Consider the following 23,026-nt stretch of genomic DNA (forward strand, 5'->3'; position numbering starts at 1 on the left):
ACAGAGGCAACTTGCAAGTGCAAAGGCCCTGGGGGTGAGGACAATTTTGAGATATGTAAGAAAGAGGCAAGGTTAATGTGGTAGCAGAGGGAGCAAAGAGGCCAGAGCTCCTGGTAAGTGATCAACGAATATTTGCTGTTTATATTCTCTGATGAGGGCCAACTGTGATCTGAACAGAAGTAAGGGAGCTTGACCTGGATTCCCCTCACCCCTCACCTAGAAGTTAGGCTCAGAGATTAAATATTGCTAGTTAACACATGATAGCCAGAAGCCTAAGATGGGGATCAGTGGACAAAGACAGGGCGGAAGGTGCTCCCCCTCCACCCTGCCACTCCTTCACTGTGACGCCTCAGGCAACCCACTTGCTTCTCTGGACCGCAGTTACCTCTTGGTGGCAGTTGAGCTAGTATGAGCCCCAAATTCTGAACCGCAGTGACAGGGGCTGTAATAGCAGCAGCTGACATTTACCGAGAGCTTACTACAAGCCAGCACTCAAGCATGAACGCATTTCAGTAGGATTAGACCCAATCTCCATACGAATAAACTTGAGGCTCAGGACTGACCATGTCAACTAGCTCATTCCACCAAACACCACAAGCGTCTCTCCTTCCCCCACAGTCAGCATCAAAGATCTCTCCATGGGGGAGGGGGGGCATGTACAGGATAGACCTCAAAAGAAACAAAATGTATGAGCATCTGAGATGGAGTGTTTGCAAATAAACCTATCTTTGATCACAAAACCCCTGCAAGGAAAGGACTATGAAGAAATCCTCTTATCAGACCGGGGACTGCGTCAGAGTCAGAGAGTCAGAGAGCTTCGTGAAGGTTTTCTGCAGATTCTTTACTCCTCGGATTCTTTGCTCCTTCTCATTTCTTCCAAAGCCAAGTCTCAGTTTGGTACTAAACTTGTCTTCAACGCCTCTCCTGAGCGTTTGCCTCCCTGGGCAACACAGAAAGGATAGGTCTCAGGCCCTCAGCTTCAAGCGGGCAGCGCGTGTAGCCACAATCGACCAACACTGGATATTTGCTGCATTTCTTCTATTGGTCATTCGTGATCCTGGTTCCCATACGTGGTCTTGATATTAAATTTTCCTTTTAAGTCACTGGATTTAAGTTTTTTGAAAAGGAGGGGTGAAGGGACGCCTGAGTGGCTCAGTGGTTGAGCGTCTACCTTCGGCTCAGGGTGTGATGCTTGGGGTCCTGAGATCAAGTCCCACATCAGGCTCTCCCCGTAGGGGAGCCTGCTTCTCCCTCTGCCCATGTCTCTCTCTCTCTCTCTTTCTGTGTCTCTCATGAATAAATTTTAAAAAATCTTTAAAAAAGAAAAAAGGAAAGGAGAGGCAGGTAGTAAGGCAGCAATAATGTAAAAAATGGGGGGTAGGCATGATAGGAATATAATTAAGTAAGTAATACTGAGCAGGGGAAGGGGACCTGGCAAAAATGTTGTGGGCAATGATTTGGATGATGGAAACAAAATCGGATCCTAGTCCATTTTGGGGGTTCCCTGTCTGAGCTCTCTGGGTTCAGTGAGATAATACAAGTTTAAAGCACTAGGAAGGTACTGGATCCACAGGGCTGGATCTATGGGGTTTTTCTGGGAAGTCCCTGTTAAGGAAAGACTCAAGGTCTCTAAGAACCCTGGCCATGCTGTCTTCATTTCAAAACCCAGGACCAAGAGAAGTGAACAAAGTAATGTTGAGGAACTGTGTGACTTCAGGAACATTACCTAACTTCTCTGTGCTTTGCTCTCCTTATCTGTAAAAATGGGGATCATCCTTATTCTCTCTTCTTAAGGCTGACGTGAAGAGTAAATAAACAAAATTTGAAAGGTATATAAAACAGTATAGGATAAATGGGGAAAATTTTTATACAGTTATTATTATAAACTCACACTACATTCAGCACAGCACAGGACAATTTCCATATGTTCTCTTAATTAAGGCTCATAAAGCCCTTGGGGGAACGTGTGAGTCCTCGCTTCGCAAATGAGGGAACAGAGGCTCAGAAATGCAGAGCTGCCCATCTGAGTTTCAGAGCCAAGACCCAAATGCAGGCCTTCTCAGTGCTATGGCCCATGCTCTATCCATCCTTTGACTTCTCTGGGTCTCTGTTGCCCAGGTACGGCTCAGGAGAGGTGAAACAAACCTTGAGCACTGAACTTAAAAGCAGGAAGTTATGGCACAGGTACTATATATGATTTCACGGGACCCAAAAAATAACCAGGGAGCGAGGTGATCTTGTGGCCATGTTATCAAGTAAAGAAACTTGAGCCCAAGGTCACAGAGCAAGTATGTGGAATGAGAATCCAGTTCTGATTCTAAAGAGTCAAGACTGGGAATGAAATGACCATTTTCCTCATCATCCACTTAAATCCCACCCACCTAAGAATTAGGCAAATGCAAAAAAGTGGGCCTCTGACCTTACAGGTATACTACCATCCTCTAAAAAGATCCACCACCCCAGAACAAGTTGGCTGCTAGCAGCACATTAGGAAAGGAGGCTTTCCTTTTTTTCCTCAGGTAGATCCAGCACTGCACCAGGCAAAATGCACCTGCACCAGGATACACAGTTGGGCAGGTGGAGTGCAGGAAGGTCCAGTCTCTTTTTGCCAACTCAAGGTCCTTTGTGCAGTGCACAGCCTGTGCAACACCCTGTAGCAGTCCTGCCTAGAATATCTCCCCAGTACTTCTTCGAAGCATCCTTAGAGTCACATGTGAGTACCCATTGCAAGAACTCATCTTGGCCACATTGTTAGTCTGGCTACATCTGCATTCTGTGGGTATGGGTGCAAGATGGGAACGGCGGCAAGATTCCCCTGCAAACACATGGATGGAGCTAGTGCTCACTTGCAAGCTGCTTTAACAGTCTCACCTATCCCCACTAGCTGCCCAAGGCCAGTTCCCAAACTTCCATCTCCCAGGGTGGCCATTCTTGGAAAATGTTGAGGTGATCCTTCCAGCAGCATCCGACTTCCTATGTTTCCAGCACTCTTGTAGCAAGAGCTGGAACCTCCAGTGGCACTGGAAATTGCAATCACTGCATTCCAGAAGTACACCCCACTCCTTTTCATCCCTGTTCTGTTCCAAGCCAGGAGGACATAATGTAAGAATTGTTCCCCGCCCCCATCCCTCCACTTCCATCTGCTCATCAGATTAACTCTGACCTCCCCACAGACTGGCTCACCAGTCTCCAGGGGACAGGTGCACAAGGGCCAACGCTGTCAACCACACAGACTCCTAGGACATCAGAGCAGCAGTGGTTTGGAGGCATCATCAAGCTGGACAACCAGGACCCAAGATAGGGCAAATGGCAAATGCCCAGGCTTCTCCACTGTTTTTCCTGATCTGACACCTGCAAAGTTTTTGGGAACCCATACGTACAATATCACATGCATGGGTGGTTCTAGAATTTCTGTATGAGAGAGGCTTAGAAGTGACATTGGGGGTTTTTCTAGAATTTCTGTATGAGAGAGGCTTAGAAGTGACATTGGGGGTGGGAGTTGACACTATGGATGCTTGCCTTGAAACTACATTTGCACAGCAAACATAAAGTTTTTGTTAGCCCCCCAGCCCTTGTTTGGTGAGGTTATCACAGGGTTGAAATTGGATAAGATTACCACCGAAATTGTCCGGAGCCTGTGTTTGCATAGCACACCCACTCTTTGCTTTAAACGTATGTCCCCGATCAATAAAAACAGCAATGTTCTCTGTTCAATGTTCTCTAAAGATGCCGTGACTCACATTGTACATCAGATTGAGAAACATCAGTGATTATGAGCCAAGAATGAAATAATGATAATTACATACATATTATGTGGGGTGAGGCTTTGAGGATACTGAGAAGAGATTTTTGAGGGAGGCTAAGATCCCCCAAGAAGCCAGACCTGTCTCCTGGGAGCAAGCCCTCACTGATCAGCCACTTAAAGAGGGCCACACGCAGGATTCTCCCGCCCCCAGCATCTGTAGGGAACCAGGAGAGGTTCTTATTCAATGATAACGGAGGAAAGAGTATCAAGTGCAATGGTTAGAAGCACACTCCCTGCCTTCTGGCTCTGTCCAGGGTATGTGATCTTGGGCAAGTCACCTAATCTTGCTAACGTCCATTTCCTCACCTGGTCAGTCGGGATGCTCAGAGAGCAGCTGTCTCCCCAGCTCTGTGCACGTTACCTAGGACGATGCCTGAGAAGCTCTTCACGTGGCGCCTGGCACATAGTAAGAGTGAAGCGTCCCACAAATCCTGACTCATCAGCCCCACCACCATCGCAGAAGGCTACTGGCATGTTACTGGGGCACTTGGGGTTCAAGTGGAACCCCACTCGAACTTGTATCATCTCACCCAACCCAGTGAAGTGGATTCACTGTGAAGCTAATGACGCTTAAGATTCAGAGCTTCAACGTGGATGGAACTGGAGGGTATTATGCTGAGTGAAGTAAGTCAATCGGAGAAGGACAAACATTATATGTTCTCATTCATTTGGGGAATATAAATAATAGTGAAAGGGAACATAAGGGAAGGGAGAAAAAATGCGTGGGAAATATCAGAAAGGGAGACAGAACGTAAAGACTGCTAACTCTGGGAAACGAACTAGGGGTGGTAGAAGGGGAGGAGGGCGGGGGGTGGGAGTGAATGGGTGACGGGCACTGGGGGTTATTCTGTATGTTAGTAAATTGAACACCAATAAAAAATAAATTAAAAAAAAAAAAGATTCAGAGCCCCTCCCAAGCCCTCCGTGTACTTTTTCTTACAAAGCACCCTTCCAGTACTATATGCTTCAGGCCCCGTAACACTTGGCTCTGCCCCTGGGTTCAGAGATCTTGCTAGAGGCCAGAGCAGAGAGAAGCCTGCAGAAGCCCCTGCTGGGGAGAAGGATGCTGCGTGCTCTCTTTTCTTCCCTGGGGCTCCACCTGGGACCTCACAGGCCCACCCATCCTTCCACCGGTGATGCTCTACAAAGTGAGGCAACTTCCTCACCCGGCCCTTCACATCAATTCTCAGAAGCCAGCGCCATGACGGCCCCACTTTGCAGACAAGGAAAGCGAGACCCAAAGAAGAAAGGAAGTTGGTCCAAGGTCCTGAGGTCAGCAGCTGCCCCGGAATGGGATGGTTTTTAAAAAGTGACCTCATCTTATTCCGGCATTTGTCGTTTCTCTCTTCAATGTCAAAGAAGTCCAAGAGCCTGGATCATTCCACACCAGAAAGCTTGTTTGTACATTAGACCTGGATCTCTTTGGCACCAGCTGGTATCACCTTCTTATTCCCTGTGCCCAAGGTGGGCTCCCTCCTCCATGCAGCCCTCTCTGAACACCTCGCCCAGCTCCCCTGGTCTCTGCTTATGGTGCTGGGTAATGTACCACTAAATTCCACCCTCTACCTGCTTTTCTTTTTTATGAACATTTAATAACGCATTGAGAGGTAGTGAAGCAACCGCCTGGTGGTAGAAGCCTTGTCCGTGCCCTCCCATAATGCCCCAGATGGGCCAGGCACCGTTGAGGGACCCGATCCGGGCAGGGTGAGGCCATCTTCTCCCAGGCCCCACTGCTGTTGACTTACATCGTGACATTCCTGACCTCAATCTGCAGCCTTTGGTGGAGGGATTTACTTTCTCTGAGAGTGCAGAAAGTGCTCAAGTTCTGGGTTCCGGCAAGCCAGGGGCTGGATCCCCACTCAGGCACGTGCTGTGTGATTCTGGGCAAGTCACTTCATCTCTCTGAGCCTCATTTTTTCTTCTCTGGAAAATTGAGCTAAATAACCCTCCCCCCCTGCAGGGCACGGAAAGGCTGAAACAAAACGATGCCCCGCAAGGCAAAGCTTCACTGCCAGGCTCCCCGTGAGGGTTCCTCAAACCCTGGCTCTTCCCATCAGGAAAGGGGCCTGGAGTAAAGCCAGCCCGCGTGCCTGTCGTGGGCACTTGCTGGGCACCAGTTCTAAGAGATTTACATAGATTGCCTCGTCTGCACAACCCTATGGGTCGACGGTCTCATTTCCTCCCTTTTCACATGGGAGTTAAATGACGTTCAGAGAGGTTCAGGGACTTGCCCCGGACCCTACAGCGTGGCACTCCTTCAGGGGACCGTGGTGACTGTCGGGTGAAACGTTGAACACCGCGCGCTCAGCGCATCCTCAGAGCTCATCAGAGGAGAGACTCACTCCCGGGCCAGTGAGGACATCCCGGCGGCTGCGTGGGACGCGGCTCCAGGCGCAGCGGGGAAAGGGTTAGAGGGGCAGGGTACAGGGGGGAGGGCCGGGGGCGCCCGGGAGGAGGAGGCGTTACCTTGGGCGGGAGGGCGAAGACCACCGGCAGCAGCGCGAGCGGCGCCAACAGCAGCACGAGCAGCCGCCGCGCGCTCCACACCTTCTTGGCCACTGTCGCCAGCGCTGCCATCGCGCGATCGCCGGACTGCCCGCGCCTGGGCCCCGGCGCCGGCTTAAAGCCTGGGGGAGGGTCCGGGGAGGGCCCGGGGAGGGGACTGCGCTCGGGACCCGCCCCCTCCCTGCCCCTCCCGGAGGAAGAGGGTGGGGCCTGCGCCCCTGGGACTCGGGCGGGGGGCAGGGGACGGTGGGGGGGGCGTGGACTGTCGGGATAGTTAGGGAACTTTAGTCACGGGAACAAGGAATGGACTCCAGCCCTCAAGGCAGCGTGGCCTCGTGTTTAACCTGCGGACACCTGCGGAACCTTCCCTGGCCCCCCTTGCCCGCCCGTGGAAGGGGCGGTAAAGACGATGCGAGGATCAAAGCACTTGTTAGCATCGGGTTCCAGTCCTGACTCTGCACGGTCTAGCTGCGTGGCCTTGAGCGATGGCCCTGGAGCCTCAGTTTATTCATCCGCAAAGTGGGGCTGATGATAATGGCCTCTACCAGACCAGAGGTCTGTTGGGCAGTTTAAATGGGATGATGCACGGCGCCTGGCACCGAGCGAGCCCTCACTGGGAATCTCCACGGCTGTTCGTTTTGTTCTTACTTCCTCCCTGGGGTCGGTTGAGTCACCTGTAGGTAGGAGCCTGGAGGCATCTTTTCCTTCCTCCTGGATAAATGCCCAGGAAGGAGCACAGCTGCTGAGTGATGTGGTAATTGCGTCCTTAGTTTTCAAAGAAACTGCCAAACTTTCTCCAGAGTGTTTGCACCACTTTCCATTTCCATCCGCAGCGAGTCAATGATCTAGTTTGTCCATGTCTTTGTCAGCATTTGGTGTTGTCCCTATTTTTGATTTTAGCCATTCTGATAGAGGTGTGGCAACATCTCACTGTGGCTTTAATATTTAATTTCCTAGTGACTGAGGATATTAAACATTTTTTCATGTGGCTTCTTTGCCATCTGCATATCCTCTTCCGAGAATCATCTTTTCCTGCTGTTTGCTTGCCAGTTGGACTGTTTGTTTTAAGCTACTGAGTTTTGAGAGTAATTTATATATTCTTACATATGTGGTTTGCAAATATTCCTCCCCCCACCCCCAGTTTGTCTTTTCATCTCTTCAACAAAGCATTTCACAGAGCAAACATGGTAAGGGGGTGGCAGGAGATGAAGATCCTTACTAGGCCAGGAAGGACGAAAGTCCCAGCCCCCTCCTCCACTTCCTCTGACACAGCCCTGGGAAGGAAGCTGGGACACACTGTGACAGCCTGGTGAGGTTGGAAGTCAAGGCTCCTCAGGCAGCCTATGTTGGTGGGGGTGAGGTCACAGTTTTTTCCGTGGTGTTCAGCTGGAGTAAAGTCGGATTGTCTGATAGAGGTCTGGCTAGGCTGATCTTTCCCGGTGCTTTGGCTATAGAGTGCAGGTTCTTGTCGGGGCTTTCTGGGAGCTTCTGTGGGCATTTCTGGGTAGCCTGCTTCTTCCAAGTCTAAGATAGAGGAGGCAAAAATAAAACCCAATAGACTTTATCACCGGATTGTTCCTTGGGTCCCAAGGTACTGCCTTTATCTCTCTACTTTGCAGAGTCTTCTTGTTTTATGTGTATTGTACAGGGTTTTTCAGTTGTATTCAGCAGCAAGTAAAGAAAATTATGTCTACTCTGTCTTCTCAGAAGTGGAGGCTCCTCTGTTCTTTTTTATTATTTCCCATGTGGGTCACACTGCCATGATTCCCATAAACCCCTAGGGCAAGTTATTTCCCAATGGACCCTTTGCAGGCTGTGATGAAACTTTCTCCAGTGTTCCTTTCAAATTGGGCACCTGACCTTGAGCCAGCCCAATCACCGGCTTCATCAAAGGTTCCAGCCAGGTTAGTGGCAGACGACCTCGGATGGAGGGTGAGGCCCTGCAGGGAGCACTTTGGACATTCGAAGCCTGGGTGTGGGAGGATAGTTCTCCAAACCAGAGAAACTATTCCTGGAGATTTGGGCCAGCTGACATCATAGAAACTGTGGCCCATTCCCCAAAGCCTGAGTGGAGGTAGTTGGGACCAGGATATATTGCACCCAGGGTCCCTGGACTGGCTTCCTTGTTCTGGAAGGAGCTAAGAGATAAAGAGGACAGTATTTAGTATTACGGCAGAGGTTTCAGTCTAGTGGCTCAAATGGAATAATAATAAATAGCAAGCACATATACTGCACTCACTATGTGCCAGGCACTGTTTTCAGAACTTTACATGTTTTAACTCATTTAATCTGTACCATAATCTGTGTGCATTACCCTTCTGAATCTGTCACCCTGCATTAGACAAAGCTACATTCAACTTCTGGCTGTCCCACTTGACTTCTTATGTAACCCTAGACAAAGGCTTTAACCCCAGTGGGCCTGTTTCCTTATCTGAAATGGAAACAAGAGTATGTGGCTCACAGGGATGTTGGAAGAATTAATAAGCAAGGCTGTAACATGGTACTTACACAGAGTAAGCATTCAACAATTGACAACAATTATGATCATTCTGCTTGTGGCAGATTTTATTTTCCCAGGATGGCACCAACATCTATCTTCCATCCTCCATGGGCTTCCCATATGCTCCTCTTAAAACATGATTGACACTCTTCCCACTGAGAGCTGGAGGTCCATGTTCCCACCTGTTGAAAGTGGGTGGAGGCTTGTGCCGCGCCAACCAATAGAACACGGCAGAACTGATGCTATGGGATCTCCAAGGCTGAGCCATAAGGAGGGTACAGCTTCTGCTTGGTTCGCTCAGTCCTGGGATTCCTGTCCTTGAAACCCAGCTACCATATCTGAATGTCAGACTAAACTAGGCACAAAAGCCACAGAGAGAAAGCAAGGCTCTAAACGAGCAGCCAGCAACAACTAACTGGCATATGAGCAAACGAGCCTACAGATAATTTCAGCTCCTAGCCTTCAAGTCTTTCAGCTAATGTCCCAGACATGGTGGAACAGAAACCAGACACCCCCACGCTGCCCTCTCCAAATTTCTGAGCCACATGATCCATGAGCATAACAAATAGTTGTTTCATGTCATTGAGTTTTGGAGCAATTTGTTACATAGCAATAGGTAACTATTAGTATCGGTATTACTTTTCTCACCCAGAGTGAGCAAGTGGGGGCAGAGTAACAGAAGAAGGGATCAAACTCACAGAGGAAGTTGGTGGCAGAGATCACCCAGAACTTGCAGAGGCTGAATCCTCTAAGAAGAGCTTCTTACAGGAAGCAGAATCCACACAACATGAGGCCCCTCGTTGGATGACTTGGACTTTAGCACCCTACAGGAGAAAAGGTGGCTCCCAGGCTGGATCCACTCACTCCTTTTCTTTGTTTTCCCCCCTTTACACTGAGAAAGAAGTAGAATGTGGGAGGGAGTTCTTAAAGAATTTCCACAGTTGATGGATGGTTTGACTACCATTTATTTTCATTCCCTGCTAGGCTTGTCAGTTAGACAGATGAGGAAACTGAGGCTCAGAGAGATTAAGACATTTGCCCAAGGTCACACAGCTAGGGCATGATAGAGCTGAAATTCCTGTGATACACACCACCACTCCCCTACCACATTTTTAGAATTATTATTTTTTAGAAGATTTTATTTATTTATTATAGAGAGGAGTATGTGAGCAGGGGGAGGAGAGGGGGAGAGGACCCCTCACGCAGACTCCTTGCTGAGTGTGGAGCCCAATGTGGGATCAATCTCATGACCCTGAGATCATGACCTGGTCGAAACAAAGAGTCAGATGCTTAACTGACTGAGCCACCCAGGCGCCCCTCCCCCCATTTAATAGGAGCGCGCATACATATTGATTATAGTCACCAGCCCAGGTTTTAAGGGCTTGCTGTGGGTCAAGCACTGTGCTGAGCACTTACATGAATGACCATGCCATGCCTGATGACCTGCCTTCTCCTTGATCGCTGAATGCCTCCCTCTTTGCAACCTTCCTCCTACTCCTTGAACATGCAGAGTACTTGGCATGACAGCTCCCTCTGCCTGGATGTCCCCCTGCGCCCCCTCCCACCATCCCATCTCAATGGTTGCTTCCTTCTCTCAAGTCTCAACTCAAATGTTACCTCTTCAGAGCACCCCCCCCCCCCCCATCTACTGGAACATAACCTTCCTCAACTCCTCAACTTCGCGTCATACACTCTATAAAATCCCCGGAGTTCTTTCCTTCACTATGTGAGTCATCGTTTGAAGTATTCTCCGCTAGATTAAACTCCATGAGAACAAAGAGTCCAAATTACTCCCTGCCACATTCCCAGCACCTGGGACAGTACCTGGAACGTAGCAGAGGTCCAGTAAGTCCTGAAAAATTGAAAATGCCTTAAGTCATTGTACTTTATTATTATGAACATCAACCAAAAGCATGACTCTCATTCATTCACAAGTGTTAACTGAGCATCTACTATATACTGGGTATCATTCTTGGTGCTGGGGCTATAGCAGTGGACAAACAAGATTAAAATCTCTGGTCTCATGGAGCTTTCATTTTATTAGCTCTTTAATAAGATGAATGAATGAAATGTGTCACATCTCCCATAGTGCTCACTGCTCTGGAGAAAAATAAAGCTGGGAGAGGGGAGTGCTCGGGGAGTATTAGTACCAGCTTTCCACTCCCCCTCCACAGAAGGGGAGGACTCAGTGCCCCCCTCCTGCCCCCCTCACTAAGTCACGCACCGCTGTCAGCATTTTTCAGTGGGTCATTTTGGTCAGGCCTCTATAGCTCCAAGAGCAATATTGGCTTTGAATCCAGTCCCAGCAGGTGGGCCTCAGGCTGGGGTTGGGATTAGTTACCCCTTTTAGCTCTCTGGCTGGGTTTGAGGGGAGGGAGCAAGAGGTTCAGCCGTGCAGGGCTTTTCCTCTCTATGGGGGAGGGGGTAGGCCCAGAGTACCCCCCCCCCGTCCCCCTCCCCCACCCCCTCCCCAGCCAGTGGGCTCATCTAACTCTGGGTTCTGGGCCATCCCCTAACCTTCTGTGTCCCGGGCAGGAGAGGAAGGTTTACAAATACGAGAAGGCCTTTGATCTTGATCGGCACCAAACCCCCAGGGTTCTGAATGTTTTTTGTTCCAAGCTGCAGGCCAGGACCATCCTCTGTTTTGCCTCCAGCAGGGAAGACTGTGGGTAGGTGGTGTGTGCGTGTGTGTGCATGTGTGTGTGCGTGTGCATGCGTGTGTGTGTTTGGGGTAGTGGGAGGAAGCCTCATGTGGCTTCATGATTTTCTTTTCCACAAGCAGGCTGCACTGGCATGAGGGAATTCAGCTCAGCAAATTTTACAGAGCACCTACTACCTTCTAGGCACTATTGTAGAAACCGTAGCTGGAGTAGGGGACAAACCAGGCCCCTGCCCACAGGGTAAACATGAAGCAATCAAGCAGATGAATGTGAAAGACAGCAACAGGTGCTCAGGAATGGGATGAAAGTCAGGCTGGGGGGGAAGCCTGGGTGGCTCTGCGGTTTAGCGCCACCTTCGGCCCAGAGCGTGATCCCGGAATCCCGGGATGGAGTCCCATGTCAGCTCCCTGCGTGGAGCCTGCTTCTCCCTCTGCCTGTGTCTCTGCCTCTCTCTCTCTCTCTGCGTTTCTCATGAGTAAATAAATAAAATTTAAAAAAAATAAGTAAAAGAAAGGCTAGGGAGGGCTGGGAGGGGGTGTCACTTTTATATAGGGTGCTCACTGGAGACCTCTCAAAGTGGCATTTGGCAGAGACCTACAGGAAGTGAGGGAGGCAGCCACATCAAGATCCATAAGGAACAGTGTTGCAGGCAAAGGGAACAGCAAGTACAAAGTCCCTGAAATAGCAGCAGGACTGTCTGTTGGAAGAACGGGGTGACCAAGTAGAGGCAGAGGAACAGAAGGGGCCAAACACACAGAGGAAGCTGCTGGCAGAGATCGGCCAGGTCTTCCAGAGGCTGAATCTCAGTCCAGGGGTCTCACCTTCCAGCCTGCGAAGGGAAGGGGCTGGAGTCTGCCTATAATGCTTCTTCACTTTGATCTCAGTAGACAGGCCTGTGCTGCCCAATATGCCAAGCTGACCCAGGAAGGCAGCAAGATGCCAATGAAGAAGTATGACTTTAGGGGACGGGTATCTGTGTTTTGGTTAGGAATTATTTTGGCTTCAAGTGATAGGAAACCTGGCTAAAGCACTTTCAGCTTCAAAGATGCTTACTTATACAAGTCATAAGTCAGGGAAAAGAGGTCTGAGGTGTGACATCACTAAGGATGGACTCACATTTCTGCCCATTCTTTATTCCCTTGTCTTCCTCTCACTGATGCTTTACCCAAAGGGCAGCCTCTGGTCCCTAGACGGCTGCTGAACCTCCAGTTATCACCACTGCACTTAAAGGGAGGAATTGCTGATTGGGGGTGTGTTGGAATCAGGGCATAAAGAGAATTCTCACACCTTTCCTAACTTCTCTGCCCCAGAAGCAACTTCTGCAGATTTGCTTTGTGTCTTATTGGCCAGAAAAAAATTACATGCCCATCTGTATATCAGGGACCAGGCCGACATTCCCTGAGATGAAGCCATTTTCACCTACTAAATACCTGAACAAATAGAGGCTCTGTCCAAAAGGAATCAAGAGGGTGACTTTTGGTTGGCAAATGACAGTGCCTGGCATAAGCTCTATCATTTATAAGCTGATGACTGGGCAAGTCACTTAGCATCTCTGAGACTTGGCTTCCTCATCCTTAAAATGGGTACAGTAAATAACTGCTGTTTCTGCCTTCTTAGCATCTACCTGCTGTCCTTCTCAGGAACACTTGGATTTTCTTTAGGGCAGTGGTTCTCAGAACAGCATCACTTGGGAACTTGTTAAAATGCAAATTCTCAGCTCAGGCCCAGAACTTTGGATTCGGAAACACTGGAGTTGGGGCCAGCAGTGTGGGGAAGTGTACCTGTGTATCTTTGGCTTCTAAGTGGAGCAAATGATGCTTTATTATAATTGCCTATTTGTTGTTTGTAAAAATTGTATTAATAGGTCATATGATAATAACAGTTGCTAGTCGTTACAATGTGCCAGACACTGTGGTAGCACTCTACATGCATTATTTCACTGATGCTTGTGCTGGGCATCAACCTGCAGCCCAGGTCCCCAAGACAAGCCTGCTTGCCCTAAATGTAGGAAGTATGGTCAGGAGACAGCCACCAGCTGTCAGCCCTTCAAGGATGGTGTCTCTGCAGAGAATGGCCTCACCCATGTTCATGTCCTTCCAGGGGTGGCCCACCAGTGACTGTGTGATGGGGGATTATGAGGGCCTGTTCATCTCAGCCCAACTTGGGACATCACTGCAGGGCCACTGTAGCCAAAACCTCCCCATGGGGTCAGCTGAGGCCATTGCTGGGTCTGTTTTCTGATCGTACTTCTCCCCCTGCCCTCTCTTGCCCTCTCCTGCCCTTCTCTTCCCTTTTTCCTTCCCTTCTGTGAGGGATGACCCTCAAAGGCACACTTTAGTAAACATCCCACCTTCACTGCAGCTCACAGTCTGCTTCCTGGGATTCTGACCCATGACAACGCTCACGGCAGCTCCACGAGGTAGGCACCATCATCAATCCATCTTACAGATGGGGACACTGAGGCTCCAAGAGGTGCGATGAGTGGGTCCCACGTCACACAGCTGGTAAGCAAGGAGACATGAGATGAGAAGCCATCAAGTTTCTGATTAGAGTAGCAGCATAGATTGGCTTTACAAGGGTGCCTCTGGTTGTTGAACAGGGGAGAGTATGGAAGGCAGGTCAGAAGCAGGGGGAGCAATGGGGACACCGTGGATTGCAGCAGTGTCGAAAGGGGGGGAAGGGGCTCCAGGGTGGAGCTGGGCTCCGTCATCCCTGTAGCTTCTTCAGGGTCCAGCACAGAGCCAGACACAGCCAAGGTGCTCAACAAATACCCAGTGAATGAATGAGTGAAGAGGTGAGGGAGTGAATGACAAAATTAAATCAGGAGAGAACTAGACAGCCCCACGCAGCCCGAGTGATTAGCACAGGGCCTGCCAGAGAGGGATGCTCAGCTGAGGTGCTGAGTGGATAAATGAACCAAGTTCCAAGTAGGGAGAGAGATGGAAAGGAGGGAAGGAGAGGAAGAAGGAGGGGCAGAGGAGGGAGGGGACGAGAGAAGTGGGGGAGGAGGAAGACGGAATGGGAGGGAAGCTTCTTCACACTGACAAGGACAGTAACTGGCGACCTCTGCTGGCAAACAGAGCCACTCCTCTGGGCCCCAGAAAGGGTGGTTGGGTCGTTTGGAGTGGCAGCACTGTGAATTCAGGGCACTAGAGGAAAGTCCCAGTGCCCTGTCAGCTGGGTTCTCACGGCCAGGGGTTCTAGCGGCCAGTGGCAGCAGGGTCAGGACCAGGATGAGGCAAGGGAGGCTCTCCTGCAGGCACACGTTTAAGGGAGCACCTAAAAACTCAATAAATCAAGACAAGTATCTTAATGTGGTATTTTAAAAAATCAACTTGGCTGACTATGGCCCACAAGTTGGCTGCCTGGCTTTGTAAATAAGTTGTTATCGGAACCAGGACCCATCCCAGCAGAGATGAGACACAGGTCCCCTCAACGGTGCAGGGGTTGCCAGATCCTCGTGGCAAGCACATGCCGTGAGTGTGGTCAGTTTACCAAACAAGAATGTGCCTGCTGGACAGGGCACTCACTGTGCCCAGTTTGGGTAACTCTACTCCGTGGTCCATAGGCCAGCCACAAGAGCTCTTCTAAATGTTCTAGAAAGATGTGGGCATTGTGTCCTTGGCAGTGTTGGACATATCACAATGTCACATCATATTTTCCTGGCTATGCCACTCACTATCTGTGTGACCTCAGCCAAGCAAGGCTCCATTCCCCTGTGCTTCAATTGCCTCCTCTGTCAAATAGGTTAATGCATGCAAAGAACTTAGTAACTGCTCAATGGTGAACTGCTAGGCTTAAAAATGTAGGATTGAATCCCAGCTCTGTCATTTATGTGACCCTAAGGACATGATATTTTGCATTGCTGAGCATATTTCCCCATCTGTAAAATGAGGTTTTTATAACTCCTGCCTGGGAAGGTTCCCATTGGAATTCACACGGAGCTGCTAGTGCCACTGGCTCACAGCTGCAAAGTACCAGCTGTCCCCACGAGGACTTTGAGGAAACTGGAATTGCGGTGGGTTGCTCAGCCCTTTGTGAGATAATGAACCAGGGGTGGAATTCACGGCTCGTCTAGGAATGCTTTAATCCATTACTTCCCGTCATGGGCTACAGGCTGAGCATACAAAGGGACAGTTCTCCTCCTGGGAACATTTGGGGTTTCTCCAGTATTGCCCTCTCCCTCAATGCTTACAAAGATCATTTTAACTTCTCCACTGCCACTGGCCACAGTGCCACACACACCAACAGGGCCAAGCGGTTCACAGCACATGCGCCAAGTCCTCCGCTCCAAGGCCACCACCATCACTGACCTGGCTAGTGGAGCAGCCTTCCCCCTGGTTTCTCGCGTCTCTGATTGCCCTCTCTGAGCCCCTTTTCTACCAATGTAAATGTCTCCCTGTTTAAAAGACTGAGATGCAGTGAGAACAAAACCCAGGCTGGTTACAAGACCCTGTGTGATCTGGTCCTTCCCTCTTCCCCCATATCATTCCCTGCTCCTCCTCCACTCTGCTCCCTGCAAACCCGCCACCCTGGCCTCACTGCCCAAGGATGCTCCGCCTTTGCCAACTTTGTCCCTGTGCCTGGACCATGCTCCCCGCTTCCCACTTCTGCACACAGCATTTCCAGTGTCAGTTTGTTTCCTTGTAAGAGTAAGGACAGCCTCGTGTCTCCTCTGTAACTCCAGTGCCTGGGCACACAGCGAGCACCAGGTATTTGCTAACTTACTGCCTGCATGTGCATGTGAACCACTCACTCTCCCCACAAGGCAGATACCAGCCTTATTAGCCTTATAGTACATGTGAGGAAATGAGCCCTCTCAGTCATGCTGAAAATAGTCATTGAAAAAATTATTGCCAGCTCCTAGGGCCCCTGAAGTTTTTTGAAAATGTTATAGAATGCCAATACATACTATAATAATATAAAGATAAAATTATAACTATATAAATACTAAGTATAATATGACAATATATATAAAATAATATTACAAATAATAATATAATCATAACCAGCATCTCATTTCTTAAAGAATCATGAAGAGCATGTGGGCTTGGGAATCATGTAGAAGTATCCCTTGCTACCTGTGACATCTTGGGCAAGGTCACCCCTCTTGGAGCCCATTTCTCCATCCACAAACTGGGGAGAAAACCTTAGAGTTGTTTTAAATACGGTATAAACACTCCTGGCACAGTATCCAACAAGCAGTAAACAGGCAACGATATTAACACTCCTCTCTACTGGTCATCACTACCCAGGAAGGGAAGTTTTTGTTCATCCCTGGGCATCTGCCACAGGCAGAGTTGACTATGGTGAAGGAGACACAGCCCCAGACTCCCAGGAATGCTCACTCCCCATGCACACCCCAGGATCCAATATGATACCAGCTACATATAAGGCACTCAAAATATTTATTTGCTAACCGGAGCTGGCAAGGAGGAAAGGTACTTTATTATACCTCCCCACAGCCACACACCTCTAGGGGAGAAACTGAGGACGGGCAGGGATTTAAGTGTAAGTTAATTTGTGGCATCTTGCACCTTAGCTCAGTTTTCCTGCCCCTTCCCTCAAATCAGGCTTTATCAAATTCTAGTCCTTTCGAGGCCACTTCACCTCTTTTGTTCTATATACTTACTACCTGTGACCAAAATGGACTCATCTACATAAACTAAAAGGAACTTTCTATCAGTCAACTTTTTGACAGAGCAAGAAAAACAAAAACAATTCTCTATAAAATTATGTACATTTCAGCTGCCTGGCTGCTATGAGCCTGCTTTTTTTTTTTTTTTTTTTTTTTTACAAGACTAATTGGAGTAAAGCAGCATTTTTCCTTTCTTGACTATGACCCTCAAAAAGAAGTATACTTTATATCAAAACCCGGTATATACCCTTGTCTACATACACCTTTGAAACAAGTTTTCTAAAACAGTACTTACATGTCATGCACTCTGATTTCCTAGTCTATGATACTACTTCAGTTTTAAAATGCTGGTGATATCCCATATATTGGTTTCCAAAGGACTAGGCCATGCACACAACAAAAAAATGCTGGATTAGCAGGCTGATAGAGACATCCGTCACCAACTGAGACTTTGTCTTTGTCTCACCCAAAGGACTGAAAGGCAAATAACATCCTCATTATGTGGTTCAATGTTCTGCAATGCCATGTCCACGTACCCAACGTATATATGGCACAGCGGGAGAAAGCCTGTCCTAGATTTCTTTTAGATACACAATTCTGCTTAGAATGTGTTGAGAACTGTGGACAATAATGATACTTAACAAGCATGATCACAGACAGCACTTAAAATGTCTCAACACCTTTATTTAGGTCTAATCTCGTATTTGGAGCACTCCTTCACGTTCCTTTTGACATAAATGGCCTAAATGCCTGTACGCATCAAACAGACCCTTCTACCCAACCATGGACCTCTTTCTTCCTCTTAGGCGAACTTCATCTAATTTTTTTAACACTGGCCTGGACTTTTTGGAGAAGGTGGAGTAGCTTTTCAGGAAGGCTTCAAACACAGTCTCAGTTTTGGGGTGGGTACTGAGGAAGGCTTTCTCTAGCACGTAGAGGTCAACTCCCTTATCTTCTGGAAGTGCTGAAATGAAACTCAGCCCAAAGTCTATGAGCACAATGTTCAGCTGTTCCACGGGGGGTTTCAGGAGCATGTTCGAGGTGGTGAGATCACCATGAATGAGGTCTTCATCGTGCATTCGAGCCAAAACCTGCCCAACTGTCTTGGCTAGGCTGAGGAGACTTTGAGGAGTTTTTTCAGTCTCCATGGTAGACTGAATATAATCTCGAACAGTCACTGAGCCTTCGATTTCTTCCATGTATAAGCAGTTGGATGCATAGTCTACAAAAAAGACAACTGGAGCAGATATCCCTGCAATCAAGATATAAATGGTTATTGGATTCAATTCTTTCCTAATGTTAAGTTTGATTTTCAAAGACTGAGCCAGACTTTTACAGTGCACATCTGCTTCTTCTAGGAAAAGAGATTTAGGAATGCTGCAGAACAGTACAACTTAACTCATCTGGAAGTTTCTTTCCCTGTTCATGCCCTGCAGGACTGTGCCTTAAGCTACCCCACAGCTAGGTTTAGGAGTGCCAAAGCGCCCTCCTCCTTTCCACTCTTTATGACTGGATTTCATGTGTCATACTTCTTCCCTAAACAACAACAGCAAAGAGCCAGAAGGGTAAGCATAGTCAGAGTAGGTTCTTGTATCCTCAGAAGGATTCAGATGGGCCAAACAATGTGTTGCCTGAAATATTCACCTTTACAGTCAGAAAGGGTGGATTCAAATCCTGGCTCCCTTCCTTATTAGTTGTTTGACCTAAAAGTCAAATCAATTCTCCAAGCCTCTGCTTCTGTTTATAGAATATGAATCATTCAAGAATTCATTGCATTCAAAGACTGAATGACAATCAGGCCCAGCACGCTTTTCTACATACTGGAGCCATCTCAGTTGAGGATACAGCAGGAAACAAAGCAGCTATGATCCCTACTTAATGGAAATTACGTCCTAGAGAGAGTGAAAATAGAGAACAGGAGCACACAAATAACCCCATTAAATCCATGCAAGGGCAGATGTCTGCTTGCTGGCTACAAAATTTCTCCAGCTCTCCCATCACCTAACAATGTCCTGGTGTAAAGCAAGTGCCTAAAGAATATTAATAGGGCAGCCTGGGTGGCTCAGCGGTTTAGTGCCTGCCTTCAGCCCAGGGTGTGATCCTGGAGTTCCGGGATCCAGTCCCACATTGGGCTTCCTGCATGGAGCCTGCTTCTCCCTCTGCCTGTGTCTCAGCCTCTCTCTCTGTGTGTCTCTCATGAATAAATAAATAAAATCTTTTAAAATATTATTTTTAAAAAAGAATATCAATAAAAGAAAGAAAGGACATGTAAATGTCAAAGGCCAGTGTTTGAGTCAGAGTAATGGGCTGAGAGCCTGGCTGGGTCACTAACTGTGCAACCTTGAACAAGTTACCTGAGCCTCAGTTTCTCATCTGAGGACAAGGCATACCCTGGTGGTGTACAATGGTGTTTTATTGATTTATTTTAAAATATTTTATTTACTTATTCGTGAGAGAGACAGAGGCAGAGGCAGAGACACAGGTGGAGGGAGAAGCACCTTGGCTCAGTTTAGCCGGGATCCCGAAGCCAGGACTCGATCCCAGGACCCTGGGATCGTGACCTGAGCCAAAGGCAAATAAATGCTCAACCACTGAGCCACCCGGGCGTCCCTTAACGAAAAAGCAAGAAAGGATTCAATGAAATCTAAAATGGACTGAGTGCTGTGGACCAGCCATACATTCCAACGTACTGTGAATTCCCTTCACAGGGGAGGACGCCTAAGCCGTTTGTTGCAAGCTTTGCATAGGAAGCGGTGGGGGGCGGGGGGAGGGGGTGTCGGTATTTGAACCCAGAGAGCCTGGCTCCACGGCAAGCATTTGTAATTCCACCTGCTCCTTAATTAAAAGGAAGGAAATGAAGAGAGAATGCACGGGCACGGAGACGGTAGAAATGGGGAAACTGAGGCCCGGGGCGCTCGGCGTCGCGTGGAGTACCAGCGGTAGAGCAACGGCTCCAGGACACATGCTCGCGGCCGCTAGAACCAGCTGCTAAGAAACGCGGCTCCCGGAGAAGGGATGAAACGGAGAGCGAGAGCGGAGGGCAGAAGTTCAGGCAGGAGGTGCACGGCGGGGGGGGGGAGACCTCTCTCTCACGGAGACCCCCGCCCCGCCCCCGGCCGCCCCGCCCCGCGCCCGGCCCGCCCGCCTCACCTGCGCGGCGGCAGCGGAGCAGCGCCCGGGCCTCCTGCACCGTCCGCCGCCGGCCGAGCCGCGCCTCCAGCGCCGGGTGCCGGTAGCCCTTGGGGAAGCGGTGCTTCACCACCGCCGCGCGGCCCTGGAAGCGGCCGCGGAACACGCGCGCCTCGGCGCCCTGCTTCACCAGTTCCAGGCCGCTCAAGAAGCGGCCGTTCCGCTCCCGGGCCGCGGCCAGCGCCTCGGCCTCCCGCGGCGTCTCCTCGCTCTCGGCGCCGGCAGCGGCGTCGGGGGCCGCCATGACTGCGCCTCGGCGCCGCCTCTCGGAGCCCGTCGGCCTCTCTCCGGAAACTGCCGGCGATGTTCGGCTCGCCCCGTGAGTCTTCGGGCCTCTTCGGCCACTCCGAGGCCGACGCTTCCGCCTGTGGCAGTGGCCCCGCCTCCCACATCTTCGGCTATCTCCGTGCGCCCTCGGCAACCCTCGGCAACTCTCGGCCGTCCTGGGCTCTCTCCTGAAGTGCCGGGTTTCTTGGTCGGCCTTGGTGCCCACGCCTCCCAGTTCTTGGGCCCTTTGCGGAAATCGTTTATTGATTGTATCCCCTCTTCACTCTTTTTTTTTTTTTTAAGATTTTATTTATTCATTCATAGAGACAGAGAGAGAGAGAGGCAGAGACACAGGCAGAAGGAGAAGCAGGCTCCATGCAGGGAGCCCAACGTGGGACTCGATCCTGGGTCTCCAGGGTCACCCCCCGGGCTGCAGGCGGCGCTAAACCATTGTGCCACCGGGGGCTGCCTTCTTTCTTTCTTTCTTTCTATTCTTTCTGTCTTTCTTTCTTCGTTTTCTTTCTTTATTTACTTTTTCTTCTTTCTTTGTTTCTTTCTTCTTTCTTTCTTTCTTTCTTCTTTTGTCTTGTTTCTTTTTTCTTTTAGTTCTTCTTTTTGGTCTTCCTTCTTCTTTCTTTCTTTTTCTTCTTTCTTTACTTTTCTTTCTTCTTCTTTCTTACTTTCCTTCTTCTTCTTTCCTGCTTCTTTATTTCTTTCTTTCCTTCCTTCTTTCTTTCTTTCCTTTCTTTTCTTTCTTTCTTTCCTTTTTTCTTCTTTCTTTCTTTTTTTAAGAATTTATTTATTTATTCATGAGAGACACAGAGAGCGAGAAAGGAGAGACACAGGGAGAGGGAGAAGCAGGCTCCACGCGGGGAGCCCAACGCGGGACTCGATTCCGGATCCCCAGGACCACGCCCCGGGCCCAAGGCGGTGCTAAACCGCTGCCTGTCCCCTCTTTATTCTTAAAAGCGTGCTAGTTTGGATGATAAATTATATGGTCACCCTATGGGTCGTAGAGTGGTGGCAGGGGATGGGTGGTGGTACAATTTCAAATAAGGTAATTAAGAAGGCTTCTTTGAACAGGTAATGTTTGAGCCCTGTGAATGGATGCCTGCGAGATGGCATTCTGGGCATAGGGGAATGGCAAGTGCAAAGGCCCTGGGGGAGAAGTATGCTTTGCATGTTTGGGGAAGAGCAAGTTTTTTAACCTCTCTGTGCTTTAGTTTCTCATCTATGTATAAGATTATAAATAATATCCATCATGGAGGCTTTGTGAGGATTAAATGAGTAACTAGAAATAAAACCCATAGTACCATGCCAGGCACATGATAAGCATATCATCTATGGAGGTGAAAGCTAATATTATTTATGGAGGGCTTAATACAATAGCTATTATAAAAAGACTCCCAGCATCCAACCACTATTCAGGGGGATGGGCCTCCCCATAGTGTGATATCAGAGCCACATTGCATTGTAGATGACCCCCGTTACCCCATGTCTTAGCTGCCAGTGCTCGGTCACAGGAGCAAAGGGTTAGTGTGGCTTGCTGCAAGAGCCCTGACTTGTACCACCTGGGGATGGCTGTGTGTTTTAGTGATTGTATTAGTTAGGGTACAGGATAAGCTGCTATAACAAAGTGACCCAAAAATAGTGGCTTATTATGAGAGATCTTTCTTTCTTATGTAGGGGCATAGCTCTGGCATCCTCAACTGAGTCTATTCCAGTTGTACCCCTACTCCAGTTGGCAAGAAGAGGAATTAGAGTGAGGATAGGCAGCTAAGAATTTGATCCAAAGTTCCACACATCGCTTCCACTCACATCCTCTTGGCCAGAACTGAGTCACATGGCCCCTGAAGCTAAAAAGGAAGCTGGAAAAAACCTATTCTCTAGGCAGGGCAGCCATGAACTCAGCTAAAACTTTGGGAGAGTATTACTAAAAGGAAGTAGGGGAGGAATTATAACAGGAGAAAATCAGTAGGCTGCCACAGTTTTGGTATTTTAAGCTGCAAGGAGCAGAGATTTGTCAACTAAATAGCTTACTTAGGATAAACAATACGTTCATTTATTATCCAACAGAATAAAATTTTAAGAAGTCATGGGTCCCAGGTATCCTTCAGTTACTTCATGATTTTAAGAACCCATGGTCTTTCCATTTTTCTACCTTCATGTCTGTATTCATACCCTTTACCAGCCTTAGCTTTGGTCCTTACACTTGTCATCTTATGGTCACAAGACGGCCACCAAAATTCCACACATGATATGAAGTTACAAAAACATCTGGCTAAAGAAGAGAGGTGCTACATCCTATGCACCACTCTTTGGGAGAAAACCCTTTGCTAGAAGTCCCTCCTCTCCCACCAGCCTTCCTCTATGGGACATTGGCCACAATAGGGCCACGCATCTTTGCTTTAGCTCCTGAGGAAGATGGAAAAGTGAGAATCTGGCATTTTTGGCCTGTGCAG

The 23,026-nt window shown here is 48.8% G+C and overlaps 2 protein-coding genes across 3 annotated transcripts in view; both read right to left on the reverse strand.

Annotated features, from left to right (window-relative positions):
* The window catches only part of SLC13A3 (solute carrier family 13 member 3), a 74,888-nt gene extending 68,476 nt beyond the window's left edge, over positions 1-6,412 (reverse strand). The window contains exon 1 of one of the 2 annotated variants that reach the window (XM_038572506.1): positions 6,272-6,412. In XM_038572506.1, the coding sequence (XP_038428434.1) occupies positions 6,272-6,382 (111 nt within the window). In that variant the 5' untranslated portion in view covers positions 6,383-6,412. Of the gene's footprint in view, positions 1-5,550; positions 5,698-6,271 lie in introns of those variants that run through there. The other variant, XM_038572507.1, reaches the window with a different exon arrangement.
* An 11,359-nt stretch (positions 6,413-17,771) lies between these two features.
* On the reverse strand, positions 17,772-20,556 carry TP53RK (TP53 regulating kinase). Its single transcript, XM_038571384.1, has 2 exons — positions 20,259-20,556; positions 17,772-18,360 (listed from the first exon to the last, which is right to left on the reverse strand). The coding sequence occupies exons 1-2, from the start codon at positions 20,539-20,541 to the stop codon at positions 17,882-17,884; spliced, it is 762 nt and encodes a 253-aa protein (XP_038427312.1). The 5' UTR covers positions 20,542-20,556; the 3' UTR covers positions 17,772-17,881.
* Between the last annotated feature and the right edge of the window lie 2,470 nt (positions 20,557-23,026).

This window comes from Canis lupus, chromosome 24 (assembly GCF_011100685.1).
Source record: "Canis lupus familiaris isolate Mischka breed German Shepherd chromosome 24, alternate assembly UU_Cfam_GSD_1.0, whole genome shotgun sequence".
Lineage (NCBI taxonomy): Eukaryota > Metazoa > Chordata > Mammalia > Carnivora > Canidae > Canis > Canis lupus.